Source organism: Seriola aureovittata, chromosome 11 (assembly GCF_021018895.1).
Source record: "Seriola aureovittata isolate HTS-2021-v1 ecotype China chromosome 11, ASM2101889v1, whole genome shotgun sequence".
NCBI lineage: Eukaryota > Metazoa > Chordata > Actinopteri > Carangiformes > Carangidae > Seriola > Seriola aureovittata.
Window position 1 is genome coordinate 12,226,086 of NC_079374.1, and position 18,972 is coordinate 12,245,057.

The following is an 18,972-nucleotide window of genomic DNA, read 5'->3' on the forward strand; positions in this document are numbered from 1 at the left end:
CAGTCAGGTACTATGTGGCTCTCACATGCACTTAAAAATCAAGCCACCTATGTGTGATAGCAAAGCTTTTACTTTTATTCTCTAGAGGCTGGCACTCCATTAACCCCCATCCGGTTTTTTAGTACATAGGCACTTACTACCCAAATAGTGCAAAATGCACTTCTTACTGAGGGTTTAAGTGAAACACGCACATGAAAGTTTTACATCCAGCACACACGTTCGCTTAAAACTATCCTGTTCCTTCTACAAACAGCTAATAATGGAACGGTTTTACACTCAGAGCAGAAGGAACCATATGAAGAGTTACCAGTAATATAGAATGAGTTACAGAACCAGCAGCACAATGCAATCTTCAGGGAATAAACATTTTGTGGCTGCCAAAACAGCCCAGTGTTTATAATCAGTGTAGGATTAGTTTACTCATTATTGCTTGAATCTTTCTAATCATCCCTCGAATGCAAGCAGCCACCACCTACTATGAACAGGCTGCAAATGTTGCTGCCAGACAACCCTTATGTGCACACATCTAATAACCAAATTGTAATCATTCCTAGTGCGGCTGGCTCATGTCCTGATTGCTCCGAGCTGGATCTTGTTATAGATATCAGTGCTTCCCACTAAGCTACAAGTGGGTTGTGCCGTGTCCTTGTACTCGCCAGTAATTGCTTTGGTATTTTTAGTTTGCAAGTGTCAGGGTAATTAAAACAAATGGAGGAGATTGTGGAGACAGAGATCTCCTGTGGCTTCTTGGTCTGAGTGTGGAGAGGTTTAGTTAGGTCATACACTGCAATGTTTTCAATTAGACACTGCCGCACTAATGAGGGTTTATTAAAGAGTGTGAATACTTATGCAAAACAGGACAACTGAGTGGCCACAACATCTACATCTCAAGATAAAGTGGGTGGCTAGATGTTGTTTCAAGTTACACAAGTTTACTCTTTTATCTCTGCTTGACTTAACTATACAAGGAGAAAAGTATTATAATGTAAAAAAAAAAAAAAAAAAAAGATTAGTTGAAAAAAAGAGTTTATTTTAGATTCTGTAGATTTATATAATGTAAAAAATTGTACATCATGATCACAAAAATAACTCATCTTTACTAAATATTGTAACTTTTGCAATAAATACACATTTATTTTTCCATAATCAGTTTTTTAAAAAATGCATTAATGATTTGTTAAAAGTGTCTCTGTTATGATAACTCACAAGTGCCTGGAAAGAGACAGTACAATCTCTCCATATAATAACTCCATAACAACTCACATGTCCCTAAAGTCAGCGCTCCTCCTCTCCATGACAACAGCCTTTAGGGAGGGCAGGGGAGGGAAGGGGAACGCACGAAGACCATCCCTCGGGTGGTTGACTGTGGCCCTGCTGAAACCGTCTGTGTCTGTGGTTGACAAATGCAGGCGGAAGGAGCTGTGGCACGTCAAGATGTCCGCTGGGTGGTGCCCAGCAGGTAGAGACACAGCAGGTTCAGCACCATGAGGACCAGCACCAACCCAATGAGAACCTTCTGCACCCACAGACACGTACTCAGCTTCTGCTCCATCCGCAAGTTGCTCGCCATCATTCGCATGAGCTGGTGGAATAAAACCGAATCAGTCACATGGTTTATTAGTGTAACACCTTTGTAATGAAAGTCCCAGAAACAAGTCAGGCTCAATAGATGTATGTACAGGAAAATAAAGGAATAGTTCAAGATTTTGTCTGTATTTTAAGCATGAAACTAGAGCAAGGAGGCTATTAGCTTAGCTTAGCATAAAAACTGGAAGCATGGGGAAACTGCTAACCTGGTTTTCTCTGAACTTAAAAAAATTAGCCTACCACAACTACAACAAACACTTAACATTGTATTTTGTTTGTTTTAAACTATACAGAACCAGAAATGCAAAACCACAATTTGTGTTTCAATGTGGAGTTAAGTAGAACCTGGTGAATGAGTCGCGTGCAGTGACTTGTTGAGTCTTGTTGTCACTGTGATGTTGTGAGACAATCAAGTGCTAAGAGGCCACCTAAATTTGTTTGTCAAGGAATAGTAACTCTCCCAAAAAGCTCAAATTGTCATTTTTACATTCTTCTTAGTGTACAGATTTAACAAACAGAGACACAACGTGTTAATTTAGGAGCTTTACAGGTGCTGGAAAGCAAATTTTTTTAACATTGGAAAGAGCAAGACTAACTATTTCTCCATTTTCAGTCTTTATGCTAAGCAAAGCTAACTACTTTCCTGTTCCAGCACCATAGTTAGCACATAGAGATGAGTGTTATCAATCTTCTCATCAAAGCAAATGAGCAAATTTCCCGAAATGATGAACTATTCATTTAACAATGTAACCAATTATTTTACGTAGCATTATACTGGACTTTTAATAGCAATACTACTTAATGAACCTACACTCAACTTACACTTACTAACGAGAAAATGAAGTTATCATCCAGAGTGTGCAATGAAAATACAAAAAAACTATTAATTACATCTTTATTGTGGCATTTCATGTATGGAAATGTATGACAATCTATAATGGTGTTTAAAAGTATGTCAAGGAACAAATATATCATAACTTAAATATAGTAAGTAATGTAGAGGAACAAGGCTTCTCTTCCACCAGCACTCACCAATGTGTTTAATTCCTGCTGCCCACTGGTCCCTGTATCCACAGGGCTGTCCCTGAGAAGGCTCATTGTTGGTTTAACACTCTCCAGAACATGACAGCGCAATCTGTGGGAAAGTTACAATCTAATGAGTCATGAGACCATAGGGAGGATATATATCCTAGTCCACTGTCACAACTGTCATGAGAACTGTGTGGCGGCAAGAGGCCATCACCAACAGTGTACATAGTCCTTCAAGTATTTACTGTCATGGTTAAATAAAGAGCACAGATGTGTGTACCTGTGTTCCATGATTTTGGTTTTTGGTATTTCTTTCCAGAACTGTGCAAGTTCTTGTGATCCAACATTGTCCATCTCAGCAGCCATAACCAAAAATCTGTCTTGTGGAGAGGCCTGAGAACCTGCACGAAACCATTGAGGTCAACATTAAACCAAAAGATTTATGAAAGCCAGTACAATTAGGACAAAAATGTCGTTGCAGTAAATCTTGGATGGATATCCACATTTTTATGAGAAAACATTGTTTTGAATGCCATTACATGAAAACAAAAAAGGGAAGGATTAGATTCTTCCAGTAAAGGTGAGAAAAGAATTAAAATCGCTGTTTAAATCAATAACAAACCAAGGGAGCTGAGAGAGGCTGTGTTAAAAAAAATTCAGTGCAAAGTATTGAAAAGAAAACACCACAACTACATCCTAGAATTAAAGGCGTTCCTAAAATATCATGTTCACGAGAATGGAGGGGACAGACAGACAGACAGACAGTGGACCGTACGTAAAGACAACCTGAAAACATAATTCCTCAAGCCACGGCTGTCGCTGATGTGGAGGCATAAAAATGCAACCCTAAAGTGGGCAGTGCTGATTCCTCTGAGCTATGTGCAGCACATCTTAACCTGCAGCTGACATTTTAGTGCTCGAAGGCCACAAAATATTTTTATTCAAAGAGTGCTGTCAGTTGTCTGATGGTTTGTTTTGGGGAGATTACTCTTTTATCACTCTTGAAATATGTATGTCAGGGAAAGAACAGTTCCTGCTGGCACTTTGAGAGAGTAATAGACTGGACCATTTGATTATTCTAAGGTTCAGAATTTGGAAACATCTGCTGGGAGTGGAGTATAGTGCAAAGCTTAAGTGCGGTACCTCCATGTAAGGACACCACTATGTCTACTGAAGCTCCTGGTTCACAGCAGCTGCTACTGGGCTTCACTCTATACTTCTCAGGTGCTGTGGTCCGTACCTGTGGAGATATCAGATGCACCTTTAATAAATCTTTTGATTTTTGTTTTGTCTGACTAACAATCTCAAACCATGAGCAATTCACTTTACAAATATATATACATGCATTCAGTGAGTATTCACTTTTTCACATTATGATTCAGCCTTATGCTAAAATCATTGAGATTTAGCTCAGGTGCCTCCCACTTCTCTCAGCCACTTTTGAGATGTTTCTACACCTTGATTGGAGTCTAGCTGTGGTAAATGCAATTGATTGGACATGATTTGGAAAGAAACACCTAAGGTATAAGGTCTCACAGCTGACAATGCATATAAGAGCAAAGACCAGGCCATGAGGTAGAAGGAACTGCTTGCAGAGCTCCGGGACAGGATTGTGTCAGGGCACAGATCCAGGGTTTGACGGTTCCCAAGAGCACAGCGGGCCCCATAATTCTTAAATGGAAGAAGTTTAGAACAATCAGGACTATACTTAGAACTGGCGTGAGAAACAAGATTCTTTGGTCTGATGAAATTATGATTCAACTGTTTGGCCTCAATTCTTAGCGTCTTGTCTGGAGGAAACCAGGCACCGCTCAGCACCTGCCTAATACCATGCCACTGGTGAAGCATGGTGGTGACAACATCATGCTGTGGGGGTGTTTTTCAACAACAGGGACAGCAAAACTGGTCAAGGTTGAGGGAAAGTAGAAAAGAGCAAAGTACAGATATGTGCTCAATGAAAACCTGGTCCAGAACGCTCAGGACCTCAGACTGAGCCCAAGGTTCACCTTTCAACAGGACAATGGGTTCAAGTCAGGGCTCTGGCTGGGCCACTTAGGGAAACTCACAAAGTTGTTCCTAAGCCTTAATCCTTTGTTATCTTGGCTGTGCGCTTTGAGTCAATCAAATATCTCTGGAGAGACCTGAAAATGGCAGTCAACCAACAGTTCCCATCCAACCTGACAGAGCTGGAGAGGATCTGCAGACTCTCCAAATCCAGGTGTGCAAAGCTTGTTGCATCATAACTAAGAAGACCTGGCGTTGTAATCGCTGTCAACGGTGCTTCAACTAAGTACAGAATGAAGTCAATGTGACATTTAAGTTTTTCCTTTTTAATAAATTTGAAGCAAATCATTATGGGGTATTGAGTGTTGACTGATGGGGGAACAAATTTGAACAAGACTGCAATATGAATGTGAAAAAAGTGAAGGGGTCTGGATACTTTCTGAATGCACTATAATAAAACAACAAATCCTCACATTTGAGAAGCTGGAACACACACACACACACACACACACACACACACACACACACACACACACACACACACACACACACACACACACACACACACACACACACACACACACACACACACACACACACACACACACACACACACACACACACACACACACACACACACACACACACACACACACACACACACACACACACACACACACACACACACACACACACACACACACACACACACACACACACACACACACACACACACCCCTACCTTGAAGGCCACTTGATTTTTGGTCACATTGCTCAGGATAATGAGACATTTCTTCTCCATCTCTCCAGAACCAAAGCTGAGCTCCTCTGCAGGGCTGGAGGGAGAGGAAAACACACACAGTGTGTCTTACACAAGTCTTAAATAAAATACAGTGGTTTATTATTGCCTTTCAGAACAGATACAGCTGCTAGATGCACACAGGAGTTTCCATTTGTTTCACACCATGCTTTGTTGTTTCTTTTGTTAAATAATACAGATTGGGCTACCTGTACATTGCTGCCTGTGTGATAGGATTATCCTGGGACTTGTTGCCTTTCCTGCTACACATCACCTTAACTATCTGCTTCTGCAAGTCTTTCCTGGATGATGATATAGTGGCAATATTTTGTAGCTCAAACAAATCATAAACATACGAATGCAGGGTTTCTGTCAACCATGTTTACATAAATCTAGTCAGATGTGGTCTAAAATCAATAAAACACCTCCCATGACTGGATTAGCCTGCCCTAGAGGGGTTCTGTGTACGAAAGCTGAATTGTGGGCCACTGTAGACCACCTGTTGTGGCAATGTGGTTTAACACCAATTCATTTACAAGAATGCACCACAAATGTCTTGACAAATGAGACAAACGATAAGTAATCAACACAGGTAACAGCAGCTCTCGCCTTAACGCCCTTTTTAATTCAGTTGGTAATGTGCGTTTGTGCTGCATATTTCGCCGCATGTTCGCATTAATCACACTGACAAATTAACTGACACATAGTTAATATGAGGCTTAAACAATTAGTCGATTTATCAATTAGGTGATAGACCGGTTCACCCTGTTGATATTGGCAGAATTAACATCCTGTGGTTTGCAGATTTCAAGACTCTTCCACAGCTCCTGACTACATATCTTTACACGCAGCTTATTCTTCACACTAATGGATCTCTCTCAGGCTTTTGACCCATCTGGCCATCATTACAGGCTATAAGAGAAATTAAACAGCATTATTATCAGGTTTAGAGTCCAACTGAAATCACATTCAGGCATCCCTTTTTGCAGGAAAGACAATGTGTTTTTTATTTCCTGTTAATAGTTTTTTATTATTCAAAAGGAAGGGAAAAATGGGGAAATTTCAGAAATACTCCTTTTCTTTCAGCATGTTGATGTCTGTGCTTCTGTGTTTGATTGACAGCAGCTGACAGGCTAAGCACCGGCAAGGGAATGAGAGAAAATGTAAACAAACTTGTCCTGTAAGTCACAAGCCATGGGCAGACAGTTTGCTGCTAGCAGTGGTAGTGAAGAGTAAGGCTCACAACAGCATCTATAGGGACCTAAATGACATTTGCAGATGTGCTTACATGCTATTTAGTGTGCTGCCGCTGACCAGCTAGCTAATTAAATATCCAGTCTGCAAACTGATATTTGCAGTGCACTTATCCCCGTTGAATGGTTGTTTGTTGGCTCTTTCATCAAGTTAAGGTGCATGACAGAACATATGTCCACGTAGGTTAGATAAGAAGAAGCAGAAAAGCTAAAGGAGGTTGTAGTTCAAAGTCTCTGGCTTTTGTGTGGTGTATCAGGGTGCTGCCTGGCTTTTAGTCAATTTGACTATCTGCTCATGGTAGAGTTGACATTACTGCTTTGTAAGTATGGATTAAAATGAAGCATCTGATTGGCTGTATGGAAACAAGTTTATATTTTAATCTCTGTAGATGGAGAAACTAATGGTATTCTGACAAATTAATACATAAAATGGGTAGTGCAATCATGGAATCAACACAGATTTCTCCCTTTTGGTTTCTTATTTTGTTCCACAGGAGAACACACGTCATGTGTTTTATAGAGCACATATGTATGCTGTAGCAGAAAAAAATATGCAATATAATTTCTTTTGGTCTTCAGGCAGGATAGAGCTCTGATTATGCATCAAAGCTGTGAAATTCAGAGCTAAAGCAAATCTGTGGCTTAAATTCTAGGGATGAGACCCCTTGCCTCACTCTCTGATTCTTGTTGTTGTGAACTTGATGCTTCTTCTAACCAGGTTCGCAACACTAAAATCTGGCTATATATAGTATGTGATTTCATTCAGTCACCCTCAGTGGAGACTGAACACTTGCTCCATTGGGGTCTTTAGTTTTGCCAAGAAAAAATTTGGTGAATAGACAATAATATCTGCCTTCTATGTCTAAAGGTTCTCATTGATGCGACTTGGCCACGTTTCATGGACTAAACAAAGATATATTTTTCTTTTTCATGTCCTCGTGTGTTCTTTTCTCCAGTGAAACAGCTGTAGAGTCTGGCATTTGCTTGAGCTCAGCGTGAGTCTTCTGGCTCTGGGAACCTTTGGCAAACACAAGATCAAAGCCCCCTACTCCCTACCAAAGCCCCCAGCCTCGAATTAAGGCTAACACAGCTCAGAAACATAATTGCATTTAAGGCTCATTTAAATCTGTTTATCACTATAATTCACAGCCCAGAGCTGTCAGAATCCTCACATCAAAGGCGTTACTCCATAAAAAAAAAATGAACTCAACGGACATTATTCATGAAAATGAGGAGTAATATCATACAGAGTGTGAATGCACTGCTAAGTATTTACCCAAGATCCAACCACATCACTATGTGATTGCTATACTCCTCCGCAATACACAGCTTTTGAAGTTGACACTCTTTCCTATAAAATGAAAGCTTAATTAAAATATATGATGTTTCTAATGACAGGTGCGAGACGTGACGAGTGCTCCTTTCTTAAAGGTTAATTGATCACTGGATCAGTCTGTCCCCCTGATTACTGTGGCACCATTAATAATCAACAGCACCGGCTCATTTCTACTCATTGAACAATTGATTGGTGGCATCCTTAATTCCCGCCCACGTGTGACCAGATCAATTGAGCTATAAAGGCACAAACACATCAATAATGACTTTAGGCTTTGAGCCAATACATGAAGAGAACATTTTTGTCAATATCTACAAGGCAATTATAATTTGTCTTTTTTGCATATGGCTCCTCAATACACATACACTCAGTTGCAAGTTTATTAGATACACCTGTCTTACCTTCATAATGGTTATAATGTTCAGTTTTGTTATTTTAGATTAACTGGCAACTGATTGTACATTTATTCAGATGGGGCACAGTGTGAAGTCAATCACAGTGCAGCACCTGAACAAGTTTTGGAGTTCGGCAGAAATGTTGGGAAAAGAATCAAACTAGCAATCCTTTGGTGACCAGTCGCCCTCTCTGGCTTCAGTCCTTTGTGTCTCTCAGACAAAAAAGACGAAGTCCTGCTCAACAACTATAAACAAAACTAAGAGTCTAAAACCATACCAGCAGCCCTGTGAATCTGCATAGCTTTGAGCTAAATAATGTCAGCGTGCCAACATAGTCAAACTGACAATGTTAAAATGCTGATGTTATGCAGGTATAATATTCACCATCTTAGTTCAGTGTTAGCATTCTAAAATTTGCTAATTAGTTATAAACACAAAAGTGCAGCTGAGGCTGATGGGAATATCATTAGTTGTGCACGTATTTGATCATAAACAAAAGTATCGGCCACATACAAACACTGATTTATTGATGACACTAGATGATAAGTCAGTTAAATCAACAAAGTCATAATTCATCCTGAGAGAGAGATGAATGTGTATCAAATTTTATGGCACACCATCCAATACTCCAAGATATTTCACTCAAAACCAGACAATGACCAAAACCTAAAAGCAGTGGGATTCATCCTCTGGGACCCATGAATACTTCCAAAATATTGTGCCATTTCAATTAGTAGATGTTATGATATTTCAGTGTGCACCGAAGTGTTGGACAGATGAGCTGACAGACCATTACCGCCCCTAACGATACAATATTTTGATTTACAAGGTGAGGCATACATCAATGTGGATAATATTCAGGTTATATAAACAGGAGAAGACTGACAGGTCACATACAAAACAACCCCATCTCAAAACAATGTCCTATGCACATAACAAACACACAATGCCCTACACAAATTCTGTAGTCCATATGTCCTGTGTAAAATGTGCAGACCATTTTTTTTTTTCCATTTCCTTTCTAACTGCAATAAGAACATGAGCAATTCTAAGTAAAAGTACATGAGTGTAGATGACGACATAATGGAAAGGGGAGCAGGGTGACCTACCTAACATCTAGCAGAGGGCCTTTGAAGGTGGTCAGTGGCTTCCTGGCTCCTTTGGTCCTGGCACTTGTGTCTCCTTTATCATTGTCCTCTGCCCTCAAACTGTCTTCCAGGAAATTCACCTGAAACAACAAAGACCACTTAATTAGAAAAGAGACTCAGAATACTGATAGCGTAATCATGTGACTGTTATCTGATTCCTTCTTTGAAAATGAAATGCTTGACCTTTGACCTTTATGAAGAGAAAGCTATCAGTTAATGAAGCCCCTGACAGTCATCTGTAATGATTAATAAATGGTTCTTGTGAAATAATGGTGAAGCATTGTTTTATCAAAAGAGAATCTTTCTTACAAAATGTATTTTTTCTTTTACCAAGAACCCCTTGTGACGATTCCTGACCTTTCTTCCAAGTAGTCTCCAGTGGGAGCACAGAACAACAGGCAGCATGTCCACTTGAAAATGCAGAACCACATAACCCACAAACACATGACTTTCATAAAAAAAAAAGACCCTTGAACGAAAGTAGGACAGAAGTCATGATATCATACTTTCATTTAAGCATAACATCCATAAACTTTAACCCAAATAATCTGCAGAGAGGTCACAAGACCACACAACAGCTGACATGACAGAAATTGTGAAACTTCTGTATAAGCGTTGGACATTATAGTTAAAGTGGCTAATTTGGGGAAATAGATGTTTTCACAGTGTTGCTGGCACCACATATTGTGTAAACAGATGGGCGAGTGAGCAAATCATGGGAGCGGAGGGAGGAAGGGAGGGCAGGGGCAAAGGTGAGTGGACTCTGCGTGTGATGGCAACATTTATGACTCAGAGGGGAAGTGTGTCATTTGTTGTGATAAGCAACAAAACATGTCATCTTAATTTAATGGCTGACTGTCATGCAACTGCCACAATGAAGACATCAAGAGATAATCAGCTGCTGATGAAATGTCTCTATTTATTTGTCATTTTAAAGAGCAAGCTTAACACAATTAGGTGAATGATGTGAGTAGAAAAAAAGTAAAACATGCTCCAATTTGAATTAAAAATGAAACTTTGAAATATTAGACTGTTTCATACAGATATCAGAATTAAACATGGTATTTTGATAAGAATGAGAACAAAATAAATTTATTTTGAGAAACAAATTACTTAAAAACACTTTCATTCTAATAATCACGTACAAAGAAATAAAATAGACCATTATAAAATATATCTAAAATTCAAGAACTTCTCCATGATTTCTACACACTGTGTAAGATATGAAATGCAAAGACAAAAAAAAAGAATCATTGAAGATTTTGCATCATCCTAAACTAAAAGATTAGTGAAATCATAATGAGGAGTGTCTATTAATGATACAGTAAAGGCACAAAAGTCTATATGATTAGCACTCTCCAAAGTCACGGACCTGGTAAGGATAGTGTTAGTGGACAAGGCACAGATGGCTTTAGTAAAAAGTTGCCAAAAAGGCAAGCTAAGATTTAGTGCTGTGGGTTAATAACACCGACTACTGTTATATAACAGTAACAAACTTAGTAGTTTTCTAATCTGACGTTAGAAGATATAAATGATATGAAATGATTAATTGGCAGTAATGACTGTGTTAGCCGTTTTCTCTGAGCTAATTAAACAATGAAATTAGTGTCTCACTTGGTTCAGTGTTTACATGATAAGGTGCAAAATGTAGGTTACTCATCATTTAGCCTACATCCCTACATAAAGTCAGGATTTGTTTTGTCTTTTTAAACAGTACAGTGCAATTTAGAATAGTTCAAATTGAAATGTGTGATCCACAACAAGTCAAGGGATGAACATGTCAAGGAGTGGTGTTGACATCAGTCGACTGTTAGGGAGGTGCACTCACAAAAATTCAAATCACGTGAGTACACCTGCCCGTCCAGCCTGTAGAGATCTTCTGGGCACAGAGCTCCTTGTGTGGGTGTGATCCTACACTGCCTTACCATCTCCAGCCCTTGTTTCAAAACAGAGAGAAAGGCAATTAGCTTCCTGAAGCCATCAAGGTCTCAGCACAGCGCTGCCTGGAACCCAGAATTCAGGTCAGGGTGGGTGGGTGGCGGTGAAGGGGGAGAGTCTCTTGTTTATTCAGACAAGACGGATCAGAGGCAGTGAGCTGAGTACTGTGGAATGTGTTCAAAAAGGCTTGAAGTGCCAACAGGTTGGTATATTAACGCAGTGCCACAAGTTTAGTCACAGCACAGGCTACCAGAGTCTAAGCCTTAATGCCTGATAAACATATCAAGAGACTGTAGATGCTGCTGATTAACCTGTTAGAACAATTAAAAATTTCTCTTAATCTCTTATAATAACCTATAATCACCACTCTCCTCTCACCTCACTACCAGTAATTAAACTAGCCTTTGTTTTAAATACTCTTGATTCATTTAACAATCAGCGGTATAATTATTTCCAAACAAAACTATCGGTTTGTAAAGAAGTTAGTACACAGATGGTTTTATCTTGTAGATAACAGCAAAGCCTTGAATGAACCAGTTTCTGGCCAAATGATGGCGTTTATAAAGTTCCCGAGCTTAAGTTAGAATTAGTATGTGACCTTCAGCCAGTGGCAAAATTAGAAGTCACATGAATCACCATTAAAATTAAATTTAATCGCTATAATTCACCATTAAATGTTGGAGTTTATAGAAAAGCTACTGAAGTACTATTCTCTAACTGTGTTTATTCCTCAACAACCGCCAACCATTTGACTGCAGTCAGGCATATTCATACACTTACTTATACACTGTTGCTCATAAAGTTGGAATAAAATATTTTTTACCTCTTTCCATGAAATGATTGTGACAATGTGATTTATTCTTAACAGATAAAGTGTATATCTTCTCAAAACTTTAGTAGTCAATCTCTTCCAAAGTGATTACTGATGCATTTAAATAGGAATAAACAGAGGATTGTGTCTGAAAACAAAATGATTCCAACTTTATGGGCAACAGTGTATCATACCACACGCTGTGTGTGTGGTGTCCTTGCAGGGTGGTAGGGTAACTTTAGTTTCTCATGCTAATGTGAAAAATATCTTCCTCTCTGCCACAGAGCTGACTCAGAAGTTCTGATATATAGACTGACACCTCAGGGGACAGTAGTGCTCGTTATATTACAGTTATATTATTATACAGTTATTAGGTTTAGTATCTGGAGATGAAATTGAGTCATTTCTCCAATAGAGAGCTATGGATCTTTTCTGTGGGGTTATGCAGGGCAAGTACACCTCACTCTGACCAAAAATATGCCAGGAGGAGGTGTGCTAGGTGATTCTACGTTTAAATTTTACAGTAAGAGCATTAACAAAACTCGTGCCTATGGAGTACTGTTGAGGCAAACAATTGACTGATTAGCATGTCTCTGCTTTGTAAATCTAAATCTGTTGTGCATGACCATTGTCTAATATATTAACAATGGCAGTGCTGTTTGTTCATTGGAGCTTAGGAGACTCACGGGAATAGCTTGGGGTGACGCAGAACTGTTAGGTCTCTCCAGTAGATACAGTTAGTGTCCTATAGGTAGCAGGCTAAAAAAAACTACAGCACTGTTATGTCCTAGTCCTCACATTACATATAGGTTAAACTCAAGTCTGCTGCTCCCTGACTGTGACAACAAAACAAAATATCTGTAAATAAAACTTGCAACACTAAATAATAACAAAGCAAAAAGAATAAATAACCATGGTTGAAAATCAGATGCAGCAAAATTATGTAAATGTACAACTTTCTACAAGACTTCAACAGGCATTTCCTGATGAAAGGCATATCCTGAGGTGACCCCCTTAATACCCTCCATCTATTTACATGCAGGCTCTCTTTGCATTCTGCTAGCTAAAAGAAGCTAAATAGATTATGAAGTGAGGACTGGATCGTCCTGTAGGGAACGAGTAGAATCTGTGACATAAGCTGCAGTCCTGGTACAAGCAGGTAAAATTCGGTGACACCAGAGTGAGACTGAGGTAACAGTGCAGCCGCAGACATATTCAAGCTGAAGCCTGTGGGTGAGTCAGTGATGGTGCTACACTGTTGCTGCATGCTGCTGTTTGGGGGGGGGGGGGGGGGGAACAGGAATCCAGCTACAGCAGGGAACAGCTTAAGTAACAGACTTGACAACCTCTGTGGATCATATGAGGAGCTGAGAGGATGAGAGGAGCAGTGTGCCTGCTGTGATGCATGGGCTTTGTTGGCAGGATTTAACTGCAGCCAAAGACATTAGGAGTCACCTTCACAGAGACAATGAGCAAGAGCTTAACGTCTACCAAATAAGGGCATTACTTGCCACTTAATTCACAGTTGTCTCCACAGAGCAGCCTGATTACATGCTGTAATCTCTGGCTCAACTTAAAGAAAGTGAGTCAAAAAAGAAACAGGAGGAATCTTTGAGCATAGTACATCTAACATGACTGGGAGCAGAGAGTTGCATCTATAACAGATGGACAGCACTGCCTGAAATACCAGAATGAGAATTAATCATTACTTAATCACTCTCAGCTTACGTTATACATGAGAGCAGCTACACCGATGACAGAAACACTGGTCCTGCTAACTGTATTAGTTTCAGCATCAGCAATATGTATTTATATTCATTTACTAATTCTTTACATTTTCTTATAAAAAAAAATTTCTAGCACACCTGAATTTCTGAAAGGAAACTATAAACTTGAAAGAGAATGTACCTTTTTGGGCTTTACTGCAACCTCAGAGTTGAAGCTGGACTCCAGAGTATCTTTACCCTCCATTTCGCCCTCTTTGCTTTCCGTCTCATCCTCACTGACAATGGGTCCATTGTCACAGATGGGTGTTTGGAAGTCGTCATCAGGAAGAGGAGGATAACTATACTTGAAGGGGTCCTGCAATGTAGCCAAATAAGTTATATCACTACAAGCATGGTTTTTCAAGCACATACTGTCAACTTAAAGTAGCGATACTGTCTTTGAACAGAAAGTTCAATGACTTCCATGTGAATAAATGTCATGATATGAGTTGTAAAAGGGGAATTCTGTTAAATAATCAAACTGATGTTTATCATTTACTGAAACAACAAAGTTACATTTCACTTTTATTGTTGGCACGAGTTACAACCTTACAGTCCTGATCAGGATTTATATGAGAATACCGAGAAGCTACAAGCATGCAAACTGTACAACGTTCATTATTTCGCCACATCTAGAGTTTAAATCTGTAATTTTATTTATTAATACAAATTTTATGAGTAAACCAATAGTACAGCACATATACATATTTCTTAAAATGGTTTATATCCAGAATTTGTTTAAATTGATTAAACTTTATGCAACACAATTGTGCATCACACCATCATTACAATATGATCCCACTAAAAGATGTTAAATCTTACTGAATTTGTAACTAGTTGTGGCAATTAACTTAACTTTTGCAACTGTCTATCAGACAGTACAAGATATAAGGATATTTAAAAAACTTTTAATATCAGACATAAAGAAAGACAAAAAAACATACCGTTCCACCCATGTGAGGCGGCAGGTACTCGGGACCTATGAATGTCTGGACCTCAGATTTGGAGGCAAACTTTAGTTTGCTGATTGCCTCGGGACCCAGCCACGACTTCACAATCTTCCACGCCGCTGAAATGAGACATGTTCTATGTTCAATTTGTCAGAATCAGATCAGTATTTAAATAAGTTATTGCCGCACATTAGTTGTTGTAATTGTTGATTGTAAAGAGAGGAAAGGCTCAGTCTCACCATTCATGATCCAAGGCATATCCACGATGATCATTTTGGCTGAAATGTTAAGTTAAGACAAAGTGTATATATTTAGTATGACTTAAAAGTAGCTGTAAATTATTAATAAGTGAAGAAATAAGAAATATTCATTGTGCTTTCATAGCAACTCTTGTTACTTACATAAAAACTTTGGATAATATACTTTGAAGCAATTTATGACGTACTTCACAAACTCCATGTCCTGAAAAACAAAGTGGGGAAAACAATGATTTTAAAAAACAAAGCAAGACCGAAGGCTTCAACTATAGAAGACGCTTTATGGGTTTTCAACAGGGAGAATGTTTGTTCACTTTTAACCGCCTCTAGATCTGAAGTGACCCACTTAACATAAAATGAAAATTCATTACAAGCTCCACTGAATGATCCCCCGCTCGATCCCTCTAAAATATTATGTCTGGGAAAGAATTGAGGATAAATTTTCTTTTTCTTAACTGTCATTATTATTTGCAAAATAGATAATTATATGACTTGCTGACACATGCACACATTTTCTCACCATTTGCACCAGAGTGTGATTGCACTACCTATATCTAATGACTTTCATCATATCAAAGAGTCAATCAAAAAAGGGAATGGCTTAGACTCAAATGCATTTTCTCCACATAAATAACAAAAGGCTTTTCAACAATTTCATCTACTCTTTAGATAGCACCAGAAAATCTAATCATGGCTAAGAGATAAAATTCATATTATATATCACATCTAGAAAATACATATCTAGGTGAAAGGTTCTGTTTTGCTTTAAATCGTTTTTTAGGTGAACATGATAAATGTTCATGTTACTGTTTTATGTTAATTATAATCATCAGACACACAGCCGATATGTCAATAGATACAGCCCCTAAACCCTGACTGGGCTTCATAATTGGCTAGAAACCTCATTGCTATGCAGGAGCCTCACTCCCAAGCCTTAATGAGATCATACTGGCTACCCTTGCTCTAACTCGTACTGTGGTTCAACAAGCCTCAATAAGGCTGCTTTCCAAACTGATCTTCTAATCTACTCATTTCATATTTGGGTTGCATAGCTATTCATCCTTCCTGCCTTGTTTGTGCTGGTTTATTTATATTTAATTGAGTCATTTCTCCAGGAGAGAGCCTAGCCAATGAAACACACTCGCTGACAGAGAGCTCCATCAAGGAGCTAACGCCTGTGACACAGTGAGTCTACGGATTAGGCAGTCCACTCGAATTGACCAACGGGATTTAAAGGTTACTTTAATCTCCAAAGTGTAAAACCATTGAAGAGCATCAGTCCCTGCAAGACCACAGCTCAGACAGCAAGAAATATGAGGATCCTCAACAGCATTTCAATTTTTTTTTTTAAATAAAAGTGAAGCATGTTTAATGGGAAGGAATTGAAAATGTTTGTTTTGAAAACCTGGATATTAAACATAAGAAAATAAGCTAAATTAAAAATTGTATTAGAGCATAACAAATGAGTTAAAAAAAAAAGAAGTAATTGATACAATTACAAAAAAAAATGTCTGAAACAATAATCATGGACTTACTATATTGCTGAGGCCAGACTCACTCATATCAAACACAACAGTAAGTGGCATTCCAGGTTCTTTCTTTGCATACCGCTCCAGCCAGAAGGCAACATACTTCTTCTTGTCCAAGATTGTTTTTGCATCCTTGACGTGTAACTTTACTTTGAACCAGACTAAACACAGGAAACAAGGTTATAGCATATTTGTATAAAGAATATTTGTTTTTTAATTTAAGTGTGAGTCATTTTGGATTCGTGTTGAATGTTTACACACATTTAACAGACCAGATATCATATCAAACAGCTAAAAAAGGCTAAGTTCTAAGTCCATATGAGTAGAGTAATTATGTTGGTGATAAGCCATGTACATACAGAGCTTGTTGCCCTCTTTGTCATATCCGTGGAGGTAGACAGCACCAGTCTCGAACATCCATCTGGGAATGGTGCTCTCAGAGACATCTGAAACACGCAGGGTGACACACATTACACCGTTAACAGATGTTTGTTCTCATTTAAAGTATAACTATACAAAACGTGGCTTTATAGGCAGAGGGCAGAGGTTGCTTGCAAGGTTGTTACTAGAGTATTTGAATCCTTCTCTGTATTTGGAGGCACAGAATATTTTACATTAGAATTTGTTTTTTTATTGTCCTTAAGATAAGCAAATTGAAGCAATTTAATCTGTCTGAAATATTAAACCGGACATGAACAATAGTTTCTTACTTTTCAGAGGAAGTCATGCACTTATCATAACTTCTATAAAGCTTAACTAACAAGGAACCCAGTTTCCCTAAAGTGGGTCTTCCTTAAACTACTTGGATAGCACACTTGTCATCAACCTTTTTCAATAACTGAAATGAAGGATCCTAATGACCAGAATAAATCAAATTTTCTAAAGACAACTGTTTGACAATTGAATTTGTTGGAATAAAGCTGGACTAACTGCAACTCAGACAAATACCTTTAGAAAACAGAAACAGTAGGGACTGTTCTCAGAGGTAGCCTATGCATGGAGATATGGGTGTTTAACACACAATGACACACTGTCTGGATTCATCCCAGAGTGGCACAAAGACAACCAGTGATGTGTGTTGCAAGCTTGCATCTAAATATGGCAGTGTCAACATTTCTACTTTTAGGTAGGGCTGGAAATTGAACTTTGCAACGGACTGAATTGAGCTTGTAGCATGAATAAAATATTGCTTGGGTACTGATTTTTTAAACTCAGGTACTGTATTGGCACTAGTATCAAAAGGAACACCTCGCCCTCGTTTTAGGTGATGTGAAATTGTGCGTAACACATTACACAGCATTCAGCATGACTTCTTACCATTCACACCAAATTCTTTTCTCCACTGAAGACTTTCGTCAATCATTTTCAAGGCATCATCAACAACATAAAGTCTCCATGTCAGGTAGCCCTCCACCAGAGCATCGTCTGTTTGAAGCCTTTCCACATCTCTGGAGTCATATTTATCTGCTGAATCTGTAAACACCGGCAGAAACACAGGCTGAATTCAAATTCAAAAGGAGTCAGCACAAGTTTTCACTTTCAACCACGTTGGCCTACTTATAAAGTACTGTTAAGGTTATGTAGTGCTGTAAACTCAGGTAAAGACCACCTGGAGACAGTACCGCATTGGCAATACACAGCTAATGTTAGCTAGTTATCTGTTAGAGCCTATTTAGGCTCCGAGCATTTAGGTCAACATGACGTTAAGTAACAGTTAGTGGACAGTGAACGTACAGTATTTGAATTTATGTAAAGGATAATGACTATGCAAGTGCCTGGTCACGGAGCAAGTTATTTCCTGCTTATCCACCATAACTTGTGTTACCTTGGAGTAACTCATTCTTGAATCTCTGTCTCGTCTCCTCAATCTTCTTTTCGAGGTCCTGTCAAAACAGAGTTTTTTTCACGTCAGGCACGTCTTTGGTTTCAACAGAACAATTTGCAAAACAGCTTAGAAAAGTGCGTTCTAACGGTCTTTAACAATACCTGCTCTCCTTCGTGTTGGTCAAGTTCAGCCATATTCAGCTGTCCCCGGTAGTTTCCTAGTCTGGTAGTTCCTTATTGAGCTAGCTAGCTTACTAACGTTGACGTGAATCAGTGCGAAGTGTGAAACTGACGTCCCGGGGTCGCCATTTTGGCTCTAGCCGTGGCCACACCTCTCCGCTGTGGT

At 38.9% G+C, this 18,972-nt stretch overlaps 1 protein-coding gene across 1 annotated transcript; it reads right to left on the reverse strand.

The window, feature by feature from the left end:
* Positions 1-812: 812 nt before the first annotated feature.
* Positions 813-18,941, reverse strand: mospd2 (motile sperm domain containing 2). Its single transcript, XM_056388753.1, has 15 exons — positions 18,789-18,941; positions 18,628-18,685; positions 18,120-18,275; positions 17,162-17,248; positions 16,809-16,963; positions 15,418-15,478; positions 15,256-15,294; positions 15,011-15,135; positions 14,209-14,382; positions 9,513-9,631; positions 5,363-5,456; positions 3,760-3,856; positions 2,897-3,017; positions 2,620-2,722; positions 813-1,582 (listed from the first exon to the last, which is right to left on the reverse strand). Exons 1-15 carry the CDS (start codon positions 18,819-18,821, stop codon positions 1,430-1,432), a joined length of 1,575 nt encoding a protein of 524 aa, XP_056244728.1. The 5' UTR covers positions 18,822-18,941; the 3' UTR covers positions 813-1,429.
* Between the last annotated feature and the right edge of the window lie 31 nt (positions 18,942-18,972).